This window comes from Pipistrellus kuhlii, unplaced genomic scaffold (genome assembly GCF_014108245.1).
Source record: "Pipistrellus kuhlii isolate mPipKuh1 unplaced genomic scaffold, mPipKuh1.p scaffold_m20_p_9, whole genome shotgun sequence".
NCBI classification, from domain to species: Eukaryota; Metazoa; Chordata; class Mammalia; order Chiroptera; family Vespertilionidae; genus Pipistrellus; species Pipistrellus kuhlii.
In genome coordinates this window covers 21,885,205-21,901,146 of record NW_023425595.1, presented here as the reverse complement: position 1 = coordinate 21,901,146, position 15,942 = coordinate 21,885,205, and the positions used below count along the sequence as shown (strand labels likewise).

The 15,942-nt window shown below is 49.3% G+C and overlaps 1 protein-coding gene across 10 annotated transcripts in view; it reads right to left on the bottom strand.

Moving 5' to 3' along the window:
• The window catches only part of ABCC8 (ATP binding cassette subfamily C member 8), a 71,306-nt gene that overhangs the window by 33,639 nt on the left and 21,725 nt on the right, over positions 1-15,942 (bottom strand). For all 10 annotated transcript variants that reach the window (XR_004986221.2, XM_036427535.2, XM_036427537.2 and 7 more), the window contains exons 7-10: positions 15,359-15,523; positions 11,986-12,141; positions 8,433-8,567; positions 7,815-7,977 (exon numbers count right to left, since the gene is read on the bottom strand). Coding sequence is in view for 9 of the 10 variants with exons in the window: in XM_036427535.2 (XP_036283428.1) it covers positions 7,815-7,977; positions 8,433-8,567; positions 11,986-12,141; positions 15,359-15,523 (619 nt within the window). In the remaining variant the exon portion in view is untranslated. The remainder of the gene's footprint in view (positions 1-7,814; positions 7,978-8,432; positions 8,568-11,985; positions 12,142-15,358; positions 15,524-15,942) is intronic.

Sequence of the window (15,942 nt, the reverse complement as noted above, 5' to 3'; positions counted from 1 at the left end):
TTAGCCAAGTGAAAGCAAATGAGCCAGGAGCCAGGAGCCAAAGGCCACGGGCTCAGCCTGTGCATGCGGCCCTGTCTAATGAATGGTGAAGTCTCGGACATGCCGAAGAAGCCCAGATGGTTAACACCGATCCCAGAAGCTGATCCAAGAATCCTGCATCGGCCAGTACATACACAGTGTTTATGGAGGTCTGGGCCCTGAGTGGTAGGAAAAACATAGCCTTGCCCCCAGGGGGCTCCTAGTTTGAGGAAAGAGACAAAACTATGCCTTCAGGAAGGCCCTGATATGCTGGGGAGAAAGGAAACATGCCCCTAGGAAATTCCCAAGCAGATAGGTAAGACACTGTGCCTACCTTGGGGGGTGCTTGTAGGGGTATTCCTGATCTGATGAGGGGGACACAGCCCCTGCAGAGCTCATAGTTTCATGGCTGAAGCTCTGCCAATCTGTCTGACCACAGGCTTTTCATCAACAGCAGTAGTATACATGACCGTGCACTAACTGCCCTTCCTGAAGAGGGCTCCATGCCTCCAGGTGCCCACAGCAGTGCCACAGCCCTCCCTCAGAGTCTCGGGCAGGGGCAGGATAAGCATGATTGGTTTTCCTACGGTAGAAGGGACCCAGGTCTGGGACTAGGACATAGCACAGCCATCACCGGCTGGAGAGGGAGGAGGAGAAGGACTTCCATGAGGCCTGGGCCCTTGACCATCACCAACTGCATAGCTCTAAACACAAGGTAGCCTGTGCCTCCCCTCTAGGGAACTTCTCAGGAAAGGAGCCTCCTTCCCTTCCTCTCCTCCCTATCCCAGCAACTACAAGGTACCCGTGCATCACCCCTTGGCCCTTGCCTCAGGCTGAGACCCCTCCCAGCTAAAGAACAGATTCAGAGTTAGATTGCAAATCAGTGCAACTCTGCTTGGAAAGCAATCTGGGGCTTTGTAGCTAGAGCCACAGAGTTTAGACCTTCTGATCCTATAATCCCTCTCCTGGGAATTTATCTTGAACACGTAATCATTTGAGGGAAGCAAAAAGCCCTCAGCAAGCTGGTGCTAGCTATAGCACCGTAACAGGCAAACAAAACCACAGCCACAGCAAACAAACCACCGGAAATGAGATCGACTACAACATCCAACACGAAGGGCCAGTTTAGTAAATGTGGTTCATCAACTCTCAGGGAGATGCTGCGGTCACAGAACATGTCATAACGAACACTTTGTTCTGGAGCATGTTCTTTCTGGTCGTGATTTCCCTTCATTTATATTTTTTTCTATTTTGTTGTCTTTATTCTTCTTGTAACTGCTTGAGCTCCTCTGAGGAATGAGACATGTTATAAGTAAATTTAAAAGTGAGTATTCCAAAGCTGATTCTCTCAAAAGAGAACCCATCTATAACAATAAAAGCATAACATGCTCATTAAACCAGACGACCTTCCGGAGGAAGCTGGAGCTGTGAGGAAAGCCCGGGCCCTGGGTGCCAGAGGGAAGCTGGGGCCGGCAGCCTGGGGAAGGAAGGCCTACTCTTGCAGGAATTTCATGCATCAGGCCTCTAGTATGGTATAATTAATGTTCGACCCCATTCTGGCTGTGGTATGGAGACATCCTCTTTTGCAAGGACGGCCTTTGTGCAGGAACTCTGGGTCCCCTTTGGGGCCGGGACTGGGGGATAGAATGACCAGCTGCTTGTATTTTAAAGGCCTTTCTGAGGAGCACCCCGCTGGGCCCTGACGTGGACAAGGCTGGGACTAGGGGTGTCAGGGAGGCCTGGGAGGCTCTGGCGCTCTGGGCTCAGCAGACACCCCTGAGCCCTGTGGAGGGTGGGGAGGACGGGGAGCTGGGCATCCCAGCTGTGGTGGTTGAACACTGTGGCCTTGCCTCTATTTTCCTGAGCCACAAGAAGCCCTGTAAGCTGCTAACGGGGGTGGAGACGGAGGTGTAAAAATATATATATATATATATATATATATATATATATATATATATATATATTTGACATATATTTATGACTAATAGATCTCTCTCCAACTTTGGCATGGGGTAGGAAAGAAAAAGGAAAACAAGATACTGCTTAGATCTTGCATATCAGGGAGGAAGGAATCCTGCTGAATGACGCGAGGTGAGAGCAGAAGATGACAAAACGATGTGTCAGGGTGATGCTGCGGTGGCCAAGTTTAGCCGCACGTAGGCCGGCTTCAAAGGCCTCCGTTGAAAGCAAAAGCCTCTCTGTTGTGGTGCAGAGATGTGGGCAGGTGTTGTATTCAACTTCCCCCAAAATATCCTCTAAGAAGAACTTATTAAAAAATTCTTTTTTGAGGGTCTTCTCTGTTCCAGGCATGATGTTGGGCTGGGGGGGTAGGAGGGTGGGGTCACAGCAGTGAACAACATACTGGCTTTTCCCACCATTGCCAAATGCAAGGAACCCACAAATCAAGCGAAACAAAACCAAGCGGGGTGCAGGTCACCGCTCCCCTGGCTCTGCCTAAGGCATGCGGCCTGGCTCTGTGGGTGCCAGGTGCACCACAATACCAGCAGCTTTTCATTTCTGAAGATAAATATTTCAGAAGCCACGTGGCAGGGAGCCACAGCCAGCCATTTGTGCCCCTGGCGAACTGCAGCTTTGTCCCGGGGGTGGGTGGTGAGGGGTGGCCCGTGGGAGCTGCAGGCTCACAGCCTGGCCTACCCACAGGCAGCACCTGCAGGAGGGGGCAGTGTGGCTGGACGCGCACAGGGCTGATTTACATTCTGTCTGATGAGTCATTCAAAGTCAGGAGGAAGAGGAAAGCAGGTCACCGGTGTGTCTGCCACTGGCAGTGGTGGGAGCACGGCAGGAGGCTCCACACGTCACACTGGTTTCTGACTCCTTCACTCATGAACCTCCCAGCTCCCCCTCAGCCACCTCCAGGCCCAAGAAAGTCAGGATATGCATCGGCAACCCACACCCACCCGGCTGCGCCAGCTGGTGGCAGGAAGAGCAGTTATTAAAGAGAAGCTGGAGAAGGAAGAGGGACCCGGTCAGGAGGCCCTGAGACAGGGCCTCCACCCAGGAGGACGGAAGGAGCTCAGGTTTTGGGCAGTGGACCTGGGCAGATGCTGGGTGTCCTGTGAATGGGGTTCACCAGCTTCCTCCTGCCTGTGCCACGCCCATGCATGGCATAGTTGAGCTTGGTGTTTTGCTTTTCAGGACAGAGTATGAGGCCAGTCACACTCATCCAAGGAGGGCCCACCTGATGGTGGTTCAGACTGGACTGGGAGGACAGAAGGTCATGACCCAGAACATTAGGAGAGATGGCAAACCCCCTTCCCTGCAGGTGAACTCCTTCAATGGAGCCCCTGCCTCGGAAGAAGACCCAGAGGCCTGCACACAGGGCACAAGGTCCTGCACGATCTGGCCTTGTTTCCCTCCGCTCACCGAATGATGTTTGCGTCTCGGACACACTGTCCTTCTTCTCACCTGTAGCCCTTTGTACCTGGAACATTCTTCCCCTTACCCGGTTAACTCCTAGCAGTCATGCTTTGAGCATCGGCAATGAACGTCACTCTATGACTTGGTCAGGTACAAATCTCACTGCACCTATAGAAAACCCCTTTCTCCTCCTGTCACTCACCACACGGTCCCATGACCAGCTTCCCTACTAGCCTGTGAGCAACCTGCAGGCAGAGACTGATATTTCTTCTCAGCCCCTCATCCCCCATGCTTAGCACAGGGCCAGGCACACAGCAGGTGCCCAGTGAAGATTTGTTAAATAAGTGAATAAAAGAAACTAAAGAGGCGAGGGCTGGGTAAGTACAGCAAAAGAGGAAGCAAGGCTTCTGGAACTGACCCCTGGCTCTGACCACAGGCTTGGCATGGTCACCCACAGGACTGTGAGGATGGGGACCATGCCTTTTACCTCTTTAACCTCCAAGGTCTCAGTAGAGTTTGGCACAGACAGAAGGCTCTGGAACGGGTGCTGCATAAAGGACAGAATGAACTGGCAGCGCGCAGCCTGGTTGACTGGGAGGGTCTAGGACTCCTTTGTCACTCTTGCAAAGCTTGTCCTCAAATACATGGCGGGGCTGGGTACCTAGAGCTATGCTGCTGCTGCAAGGAAACGGGTATTGAACTGACTTCTAAGGGGAGCGGACACAGCACTTGCCTCCAGCTTTTCCCCATTTTATCTTCTATTCATGGAAATCCTGCCCATCTTGCAAAATGCCGCCAAGCCTCATCTTGCATGAATGGGCTTCCTTCTTCTCTGTCATTTGCTGGCTGAGGACCTCAGGGAGTCATTTAACTTCACGGAGCCTCAGTCTTCCCTGCTGTAAAATGGGACAATGGAGCTACACACTTCTCAGAGTTGATGTGAAGATTAAATGCAGTCAGGCTTGCTAGGCAGGCAGCGTGGAGCAGGTCCACACAGTGTACAGCTCCCTGCCACACTATGAGCTCTGACTTCTCAGCAGATTACACACGCTTTGAAAATGGGGAGCACATCTCACTGACTCTTTCATTCCTCCCGGTACTTAGCACAGGGCCGAGCACATAGCCTGGGCTCACTCAATACCCATTGAGTAACTAGTGTCTGTTATTCTTTGATTCTGAATTTTGATGGTGGGAAAACTACACCCATTTCCCTTTCACCCCCTCCAGGGAGGCCCTACCCTGCCCTGCACTAAGGCTCCACACACAGCTCTAGCTCTCCGTGAAGCTGAAGGTGAGGCCATCAGATAGAGAGTCCGAGGTAACCTGTCTGCCCCACAGGCTGATTGACTGGTGTAGGATGACAGACTGAAAGCCCAGTAGGCAGCACCAGATGGGCCCCATCAGGAAATGTGACTCTAGGGCTTCTCGGTGGCACCAGGACCCATGGTTGGCTGGCGCCGAGGGGGTGAGAGTTAAAGATGCCCCATTACCTCAAGCCTAATGACTTGTGTTCTGATGCCTGGGGACAGAGAGCAGAAGGCAGGAAGTCTGGGAGGAGATCAATGAAAACACACTCAGAGCGTATACCTGCAGCCAGGAGATGCCTCACCCACCACCCATCTCCCTCCCCCGAGCCCCCACCACCACCACAGAGAAACCCGTCCCAGGAAGGGCGAACCCTGAGCAAACAGCGCTGGTCTTCCAGAGCTCTCCCCAGGCTCTTTCCTTTCCCTCCCCAGCGCCTCTCCCAGGGATCAGCCTGGGCTGCTGTGTTGATCCTTCTGTGTCCCCCTCTTGATTCTAGAGCCCCTCACTCCTTCCAGAGTCATCTTAGCTCTTGAAAACATACAGTCTCCCTTCCCTGGGTCCTCTCAGCCTCAGGCCACTCACAAAGTCCTGGCTTGTCTTCTCAGGTCCCCAGGGGACAAGTGCACCCACTAGATAGGCTTTAGTGGGACGGCCCCGGGAACCTAGGATTCTTCTGCTGTCCTTTACGTTTACGTAGGATGGAATGCAAGATGCGCATACATCTCCTAGGAGCAAAGTAGCTGCCACCTGACCCTATCACCATGATGGAGGCTGCCCCCTACTTTCCTGCCAGCGCCTCAGTTTCCTTGCTGCTTCTCTCCCATTGCAGCAACCATGAGCCTGCCCCACCCCACCCTGCTGTGTTGTTGCTGGGAGAGGAAGTCACCTGGCTCATGGGGGAAGCCATTTCCTACCTCAGCAGCTGCTCCCCAGAGGAAAGCCCCTGTTCTCAGGTCTCTGTAACTCAGGAGGCTGGACACAGGGTTTCTATTAACCAGACCCAGGGGCAGGCTGAGCAGGCAGAGGGAAGGATGAAGAGGGCCTGGGTCTGTGGACACTGATTTCTGAGCTCTCTAGGACCTCCCCAATTTCTGCTGTCCTGTGGAGTGCTCAGCCTGAGGGTCTGAGGCCACAGGGTCAGGGGTGAGGGTAAAGGGGCGAGATCAGCAACCTGGAGTGTCTTGGTGAGGAACCCAGGAAGCAATGGCTGCTTGCCTTGCTCATGGCTCCAGTCTGAGAAAATCAGATCCTAGCAGGACTTTCTGCAGAAAGATGCCATGGCTGTGCTGTGTATGGTGGGAGGCCTGGCCACTGCTGACTGGACAAGGGTCCCTGCCTGAGGCACAGGACCCCAGGGTCTGGCTGGACACAGAGAGGCAGGACACCTGCTTCAGAACAAGGCTTTCCCTGTGAGAACCTTCAGGTTGGATGGTAACCACCTATCCCAAGCAGACCTTAGGCAAAATGAACACCAGGAATGCCCAGATGACATGAGGGACTGTCCATTCTCCATGAGCTTACTTGGGAGACACATCCAGTGCACCCTCCACTACTGCCCAACACCTGTCACTCTCCCTCCTCTGCCCCCAACCCCCACCCCAGGTATGTCTCTTCCTTGCACAACCCCTCCCCCCAACACACACACATTTAAGCTGTGGGAGGTGATCAAATTTGTTCATCTCTTCAAATTTCCTCCCCTGTTTTCACTCCCGTCAGAGCCCATTCTAGGTTGTTTCTCTTCTCAGTAAGAGAAAATAACCTAAAAATGGTGCCCCATTGTGTCCCAGCTCTGTGTGGAAATAGTTCAAGGCCGGGAGCTAGAGACTCCAGAGGACCTAGTCTGAGTCATACTATTAACCTCAGGAGTGACCGCAGGAGGACACACCTCTGGGTCTTAATTTCCCATCAGAAAACCGTTTACATCCCTTGCCACATTCTGTGTAATTTCTACAGGTCTACCTTCCAATTCACAAATTCTCTCTTCAGTTAAATTATTTCATTTAACCTGTACACTGAGGTGCTTTTGTTTTTTATTTTTATTGTTTCCATTTTTCCCCCCTCCCATTGAGCCATTGGACCAACTGAGATAAACTTCAGCCAGGACTCCATCGATCACCTGACCTCATACACCCTGACTCTGACTGGGAACTATTATCCATCGAATTAATTTCAGTAACTAAATGTTTAATTTCTACAAGTTCTTCTGGCTTGCTTCCCCCCTCCCCCCCCCCCCCCCCACACCCTGATATTTTCCTGTTCTGCCCTGTAGGTTCTAATCTATTTTTAGCTCTTTAATTATTTTACACACACTTATTTTATGATCTCTTTCAGACTATTCTGACATCTGCAGGTATTGAGGGAGTAATTCTCCTATTTTTTTCGCATTTGCTGATTCACTCTGGGGATGCATTTATTTTCTCTGGAGGACTTTTATTTCTTTATTATCAGCTCGTTGTTCAACAGGAATATTCCCCACAGGAGCCCTGTGTTCTCTGGAAAGTGGCTTTATTACGTGTGTCTGTTGGGACCCTAAGAGTTTCACCAGTTTGGGTCTTTTTTTCTTTTTCTTTTTCCTTTTCTCTATTTCTGGGGTTGGAGTTCCCAAATCAGTGGGTTAATGCAAATTCAATTAGTGTGGAAACACCTGTGAGGACCTCAAACTTGAGCTCCTGTTGTTTCAAGAAAACGTTTCTCCTCCTCAGGGCCCCAGATAAATGGAAGTTTCCCGTTGCTTCCCCAGGCAGTGGCAGCTCAGTCTGACTTATTGAAAGGAGTCCTCACACTTAGGAGCATTCAAACTGTTATTTATTCCTTCCCTACTGCCTCTCAGGAGCATATCAACTCAGTAGCCTCTCTCTCTTTCTCATCCTGTATCTTGAGGGCCAGCACAGTGCTCCCCCTCACCCTCCCGCACAGCAGGCTCTCAATATGTTTTCAGAATAAGTAGACTGAAGAACATTGTGATTTCCGGGGGCTCTGCTGCATGAGTCAGTGCGAGGCTCAGCTGGATTGGATGACCCCAAAGCCCCCTGCTCTGCCACCACCCCCTCCCCCACACCCCGAGACCCTATCCCAGCAGCACACAGGGCTGGCTGGGTGGGCGGACTCACTGGAGATGGAGGTATAGATGGCGAAGGCCCTGAGACTCGTCATCTCCTTCCTGCGGGTCATCTCCACCCGCGTGCGGAAGATGTTCTCCCAGGCGTACAGCTTGAGCAGCTTGATGCCTCGGAGCATCTCGTTGGTCTGCTTCAGCCTCTCATTAGAATACTCCTGCCAGGGGCACCAAGTCAGCAGAGGGCTTCGTCTGCCCCGTCCCACACAAGAGGAAGGAGCTAAGCCAATGCCCTCACCATTGCACAGACCATGCCCAGCTCCTGCCTTCTTCACTAATCCCACCCCACGGACCAAGAAATGGGGGAGGCCGACAGGTGAAGTGACCTGCTGGAGGCCAATGGCAGTGTGCGTGTGTGAGTGTGTGTGTGTGAGTGTGTGTGTGAGTGTGTGTGTGTGCGTCTGTGGAGTATGTGTGGAGTGTGTGTGTGTGTGTGTGTGTGTGTGTGTGTGTAGTGTGTGTGTGGAGTGTGTGTGGAGTGTGTGTGTGAGTGTGTGTGTGTGTGTGTGGAGTGTGAGCATGTGTGTGGAATATGTGGGAGTGTGTGTGTGTGTGGGAGTGCTTGTGTTTGGGGTGTTATTTGGTGGCATCTGGGGGAAGGACGGACACTCACCAGGGTGCTCCGCTGGGCCTGGGAAAGCTTGGTGGCCACGAAGTACTGGACGGGGGCCAGCAGAATGATGACAGCTGCCCCAATTAAGGCACTGACTCCGAGGATGTAGTAAAGGAGAATCACGCCCACGATGATCTGAGGGAGGATCATGGGAATGAGTTCCCTTTGACCTGGTGGCTGCCCTGCCAGGGGGTCTTGGCAAAATCCCCTTCTCTAGTCCCCTAAAGTGGTTCAGCCTTGGTGCATGGGTTTCCAAACGGTCTTGGGGATCAGGGCAGAGGAAGAGGGGTGACAGAGCAGTGTCAGAAGAAGGAGTTAACATGATGGGCTCACCCAGCAGAGAGTGTCTTGGCTGGGAAGTGACTGCATTTATCTGCAAGGCTGGCTGAAGCATTATCTGCCCCAAGTCTGTTTCCCAGATGAAGGTCTTGGAGCTGAAGTGGCACAGTGGGTGTGACAGCTCCCTTTGTTTTGCCCTGGTTATCCAGGCTGATAAGGCTGATGTTTCACTCTCATTGGGAAAGAGTGACATAGGAGCAAAGGGGCACTGTTGCCACCTCCACGACAGACAAAACCAGCCCAGGATCTGAGAGTTTACTTTTCAGTCTTATGCTCCTGACAGCTTTAGTTTTCCAGTGGATCTCCAAGATATCCTCTAAAAAGAAAATCCGTTCTGTTTCTGGCGTTATATAAATGACCGCCTGCTTCTGAATATTTATGACAAGTGTATGTTCCTCTTGCCAGTCCCCAGTGCATCAGGATAACAATTTTCTCAGGTTGCTTTCAAAACCAGGCACCTCTGAAGTCAAGGGCTTATTCTAGAGGAACAGATGTGCTGCCTTCCCAAATTGAAAATAAAAAAGTCTGCTGGGCTGGCCCTGCACTCCCTGAGCCCTATGCCAAATTGTTGCTGAGCTCCTTGCACCACCTCAAGGACAGAGGAGCGGGCGGGTGGCTCCGTGGATTCCGTTCATCCCAGAACGCTTCCTGCATTAGCAGGCATTTAGGGCTGGGAAGCGACCCTCCACCACCTGCCTCCCAGCGTTCAGCGGATGTTGAATTAACGCTGTCACGGATGGGCAGAGGAGCTCATTAGGAGATGAAGAACCTCCTGCTCCTGCTGGGCCCTGCTGCCATCTCCCTCCTGGAAAATTATCCCCGGTCCAGTCCTTTCGTGAACTGCCCGCATATGGAAAAGCTAGCAGGGCGTCGTTCAGCAGCTTGGGTAGGGCCAGACCCCAAGGAAGTCCCCAGAGTCACCACCAGCTCACCAGCTGGGGGCCCGTGCCTGCAGCTCCACCACCTCCAGGTGCTGGCAGCTGCAGGGGAGGCAATATCTGCTGCTGCAAGGCTCCTACTCACACTCCGCCTGCCCTTCCTCGTACTCCTCAGACTCCTCTGACCACTCCTCTCTTCTGCAGGGGTCTGACTGAACCCCACGGGGGAACATACCAGAAACCAGGGATTCTGAGTTTGCAATGCAAGCATGGGGGGAAGGGGCCATTTTAGTTCCTATTCACAAGTTAGAAAAGCAATCTAGGGTAGTCGTGGGGAGATCTCAGCACTTGCTGGCTGGGCAATCTTGGGCAAGTTACTTAACCTCTCTGTGTCTCAGCTTCTTCATTTTCCTAATGGTGATTTTTAATGTCCACTTAGCAGGACCGCTGTGAAGATTAAATGAACATATGTGATAAGCACCTAGAATAGTGCCTGGCACATCGTTGTAGATCAATACAAGGTGGCTGATGCCCCTTCTTAAAAACAAACAAATAAACACACAGGCCCTATGGAACCCTGTCACTAGGGGACCACAGAAAGGCGATGCTTGGGTGTGGTGCTGCTACCAGCTCACTGTGTGGCCCAGGGAAAGCTCCTGGACTTTGGGCCCCTGATGCTCAGAGATGGGGTGGGGAAACACAGAGGTTCCTCTCTATGGCCAAATTCATTACCAAGGTGTCTGAAAGCTTCAGGGGCCCCTGAAATTGTAGGCATAATGTGTGAACACCCATTTGTTTTTCTGAACGTTTCATTAGATTTTCAAAAGTATATGTAGACTAGGGGTTTCCTAAGGCTGGGGTGGAGAGAGGCATGACTGCCAATGGGTATGGGTTTCTTTTTTAAAATATATACATATTTTATTGATTTTTTACAGAGAGGAAGGGAGAGGGATAGAGAGTTAGAAACATCAATGAGAGGGAAACATTGATCAGCTGCCTCCTGCATACTCCCTACTGGAGATGTGGCTGCAACCAAAGTACATGTTCTTGACCGGAATCAAACCTGGGACCGTTCAGTCCACAGGCCCACGCTCTAGCCACTAAGCCAAACTGGTTAGGGCATGGGTTTCTTTATGGGGTGATGAAATTGTTGTAAAATTGTGATATGATTGTGCAACCCTGTGACTATGTAAAATCCATCACGTTGTACACATTAAATGGGTGAATTATCTCAATAAAGCTGTTATTCAAAAAGTATATGTGACCAAAAGTGACTATAAAGCAGGGAGAGCCCTTGGGGATAAAGAATTGGGATTCCTGAGGCCCAGAGAGGTTATTTGAATCAGCTGGTCTCTTCCAAGTCCAGATATTTTCCTCCACACCCAGCAGCCCCCAGGAGCTAGTAGGCCCTCTGGGAATGGGTCTGGGATTTCTGCTTCACTCCCAGCTACAGGAGAGGATCAGAGACTCCCTGGTAGAAGGTGGGAGTCAAGTAAACCATGTCCAAGATTCTTCCTGTATATCAGGGGGAGAGTGGACCTCCTTCACAGCCAGCCTCTCAGGGTGTTTGGTTTTAAAAACAATCATGGTTTTGATGTTCAAAAATAACACATGCTTATTGGAGAATTTAGAAATGCATGAGAAAATAAAAACCACTTGCACTCCCACCATGTGACCTTCCAGTTCTATTTTTCTGTGTGAATCTGTGCAAATGTATACATACCTGTATTTCAGTTTAGTAGGGGGTCTATTGTATATGTCATCTTGTAATTAATTTGTTTTGCTTAAAATATATCAGAACACTTTTCTACAACATAACTTTTAATGTCTGCAAGTGTTCCACATATGATTATTCTATAGTTAGAAAAAAAAGATTTTAAGGTTTAAACTGCATTTCAAAAGTTTTAATGGCACTACGTTCTCTGACCACCCAGAGAGATGGCTAGATGCTTGCAGAGGGTGAGACTGTATGGAGCAGTGGTAGGCAAACTCATTAGTCAACAGAGCCAAATATCAACAGTACAGCGATTGAAATTTCTCTTGAGAGCCAAGTTTTTTTAAACTTAAACTTCTTCTAATGCCACTTCTTCAAAATAGATTCACCCAGGCTGTGGTATTTTGTGGAAAAGCCACACTCAAGGGGCCAAAGAGCCACATGTGGCTCTCGAGCCGCAGTTTGCCGACCCAGGGATGCACCCCATGGAGACCCTAGCAGGGTGGAAGGTACAGGTAAACATGGAAAGGAAGAAGGTGAACCCCTAGTCACTGAGCACATAGCAGCAGATTCTGGTTTTGTGGCCCCTCTCCCACTCCCCACCAAAGCACACATCACTTACCTGCACTGGCATAGCCCAGAGGTTTGGGCACAAGAAGAAAAACCACATGAGCTGGTTGGTGTCGATGGCAACCAGGTTACAGATCTGCCCGGCAGTCATTTCCCCCATGGACAGGTTGGAGGTGGACAGGTGCATGATTTTATTGTAAATTTTGGTCTAGAAATGAGAGCAGCATGGTTCGCATTTATCATCCTCATTCTAATCACCACCCCAGATGCCACACGTCCATAATGTGTCAGGGGCTCCTCAGACATTCGCCCTATGGAGCCCAGAGCAGCTCTGTAAGGGGGCCCTGCATTACTGTCCCCTAAGGCTCAGAGATGATTAGGGCATTGATGACCAATCACACAAACCCGAGAGGCAGCGTGCAAACGAGGAACCCACGGCAGCAGGTCAGGCTACTTTCCCAGCAAGCAAAACCTCTCCCTTGGGGACAGGACTTAATGAGCTTTTAAATCTTAAAAGCAGATTTTCGTGTCTAGTTGAATCCTTGATTTACCAGAGGCCAGAAGAGAGCATACTTCAGAGACATAAACATGACAAAGTGGGGCAGCCATCTGTTTTAGTGGGCCATCTCCAACCGGACGGAGTGTGCTCGCGGACAAGCCCTGTCTTCCTTGAGACTTGACACATGACAAGTGCTCAGCCTGGGATGGGCTCATGTGGGTGTTGATGAGCCCCAGCCCCATCCTGGAGGCCAGCCACCCTGCGCACCTTGCTCTGCCCCCTCCAGGCAGATGGGAACAGCCATGGTAAAGGCTTCCTGTGAGCTGTGAACCTAAAAGCCATCCCTGCAGAGTGATTGTGCCTCCCAGGAGGATGGCAAATTTCCAGGCCATGTGCTCTTGAAAAAGGAAAAATACATTTCTGTCTTAAATATCCTAGGGATGCCTGCTCACAATGAAATCCTGTTGTAAGGTGCATTAATTCATTATTTGTGTAAACCCAGGCTTTTTTGTGGGTCAGGCATCCTTAAGGCATGAACCTATTCTATATCTTTTTTGTGAGTTTATTTACACCACGGGTAAGGTTTAAAATGAAGGCAATGGCATTTTTTGGGCAAGTCTATGCACATCCTAGGTTATGTGAAATCAGTCTTTAATAATAAACCTAATTTCAGTGAAGTAGAAACATAGGCTAATCTATCAAAGAAAGTATTGTTAAGTAAAGACCAAAATACATAGAAACACACAACCGACTGATAGTTAGTATGCCAAAAAATTATATATAACACAGGAATTTTACTTAATAACCTTTCATGTAAGAAATGGGATTACTCTCACCCTAACCGGTTTGGCTCAGTGGATAGAGTGTCACCCTGCGGACTGAAGGGTACCAGGTTTGATTCCGGTCAAGGGCATGTACCTTGGTTGCAGGCACATCAGTAGGGGGTGTGCAGGAGGCAGCTGATCAATGTTTCTCTCTCATCGATGTTTCTAATTCTCTATCCCTCTCCCTTCCTTTCTGTAAAAAAAAAAAAAAAAAATCAATAAAATATATTTTAAAAAAATAAATCGTATTACTCTCAAATTCATGAAGACATGAACTCTTGCCTATAATTTTATGTAAATTTCTGAAAGAAATAAGTTTTTATCTCATTTGTTTCCATAATTAATGCTAGCATTTTCTTTTCCTGACACCTGAATCAGTCTCTCTTATTAATGAAAAAGATTCAGATAGTTTGATAGAAACAATTATATGCTAATACATTAAAAAACCATTTTGCCTCTTTTAGTGTAATTGGAAAACTCTGGGCCGGAGTGTGAATTATGACATACAGATAGAAAGCTGATTTAGTTACAAAACTGTTTGAGTACAAAAATGGCTGTTGTTTGTGGTGGTGCAGGTCTGCCTATCACTGGAGGGGTATGAGCAGAGGCTGGGATTTTCAAGATGGTTTTCAAATTGAGCAATAGCTGGTTCCTGCCAGTTCTGAGCCCCTATGAGTCAGATCAATGGATCTTTCTACCATTCTCCTATGATGACATTCTTGGAAATGGCTCTGCTTCCTCATTGGGAAAACCACTGGGGATGGGCAGCGATGTCATGGCAGCCGCTCAGGTTGTGCACTGCACAATTCTGGGGGGCACCATACACATGGACTATACCTAAATAACCAGAGTTTGGTCCCTGACACTGTCCCCAACTCAGGCTATGCCTTTTCTCTTCCAGTCCCTTTTCTACACAGCCTCTTGGTCCCGGCTCCCAGAGGACCAGTCAGTGTTAATGACTCTGAGACTCACTTCTGAAGAATGTGGCTTTGGGGTTTAATCACAACTTCCTAGTGTTGTACTGACTTCATGGGAATGGCTGGGTATGGCAGAATCTGTAGTTGTCTCCCCATAACCATTCTTTTCTTTTCACCAGAAGAATTTCTAGAAGAATGATGGCAAGAAGACCTCACTTTTTAGCCTCTACAGGTGGCCATGTGGGCAATTTCTCAGGAAAGGGATGGAAGAGAATATGTGCAACTTCCGCCCTGTGATTTTTAAAGGAAGGCAGCATTCCCCCTATTGTTCCATCTTTCTTCTGCTGGGTTACATGTAGGCATGTGGCAATTTCAAAAGTCCTTTAGAACCACAAGATGAAAGTAACTGTGAGAAGCCTGGCAGAACAACATTACACAAAGAAATAAGGTCTCTGATATTGTGTGGCTATTTCACAACCCTGACTGTGAAAAACAAACTTCCACCCTATGTAAACCACTATTGTACTGGGTCTCTTCGTTCCAACCGCTGAACCAAAATTCTAATAAAAACACTGGGGCTTAGACAAATCTCATCACCAGCTTGCCTCAAGGGCCCTGCATCCTCCCTGACTTGGATCATCCTTCCAATGACTCAGAGAAGAAATCCACAGAAGGCAGCAGCAAGAAGCTAGACACAAGGGACCTATTAGACCAGATAAGTCTCTCTTATGACCTAAAATTTAAGATCTCCAATAGATCTTAGAGGCTCTCTAATCCTGGCATGTCAAACACATTTTCTGCTTTGCACCCAAGGAAGACCATGTGGCAGAACTCTGGAATGGTACCTAGAGAGGATTCTGAGGCTACAATTGCATTCTGAGGGAAAGAGTGCTGTGATGGATCAGGAATGACAGTCTCATTCAAGGCTGAAAAACATAGAGGCCCACAGACTGAGCAGTTGACATTCAGGGTCAAGTCCAAGGCAGAACTACAACATTTCCTAAGTCCAGCCCAAGGCATTTCCCACTATCCCACACTGCATTGTCAACGGTCATTATTTCAAAACTCAGTTAAAAGAGCCAAAAAAAAAAAAAAAAAAAATCCCAGCAGAAATTATCCTTGAGGGCCCATGAGGACAAGTCATGTGGCTCTTACTATGAAGTGGAAAAATAACCAGCCAAGTACCTGTATTGCTCCTCGCAAGTTAATTCCAGTTTCAATGGCAACGTAGTAGGATGCTTGCAGAAATGTCCTCTGCAGCAGGAGGGCCAGGAACAGAAGCACGGCCAAGACGTAGGCATTAGCAAGAAACTCTTGGGATGAGACAAAGTAAACCCCAAGAAACTGTGTCTGTTGGAAAGAGAAAGCGCAGAGTCAGCTGTCATTGTCAGCAAAAAGACCACCATCAGTACCTGTTCCTGGTCCATAATGGCTATTAATATAGGACCTCCCCATGCTTGCAAAGCCATGTGCAATTGTTTATGCGTGAAAAATCAGACCGAAGAATCCCACTAAGCATTCTTCTAACTACAGGGAGGGCTGCCTCTACCCTCTTCAACATCTTGCTTAGGGGAACAGAATGTGACTCAGTTCTAACCTTATGCCCAGAAATGTGACTTGCCGTGTTGCGGCCACGAGGCCCAGAGGAGCTCACTCTGAATGGAGCAAGAATAAATAGAGCGAATCACAGAGCAGCCAAAACCAGAATGGCTAGAACAAATCCCACGATGTGTGTTCTTTGCTACAAAAATGGAATGAGGGAGGCCTTG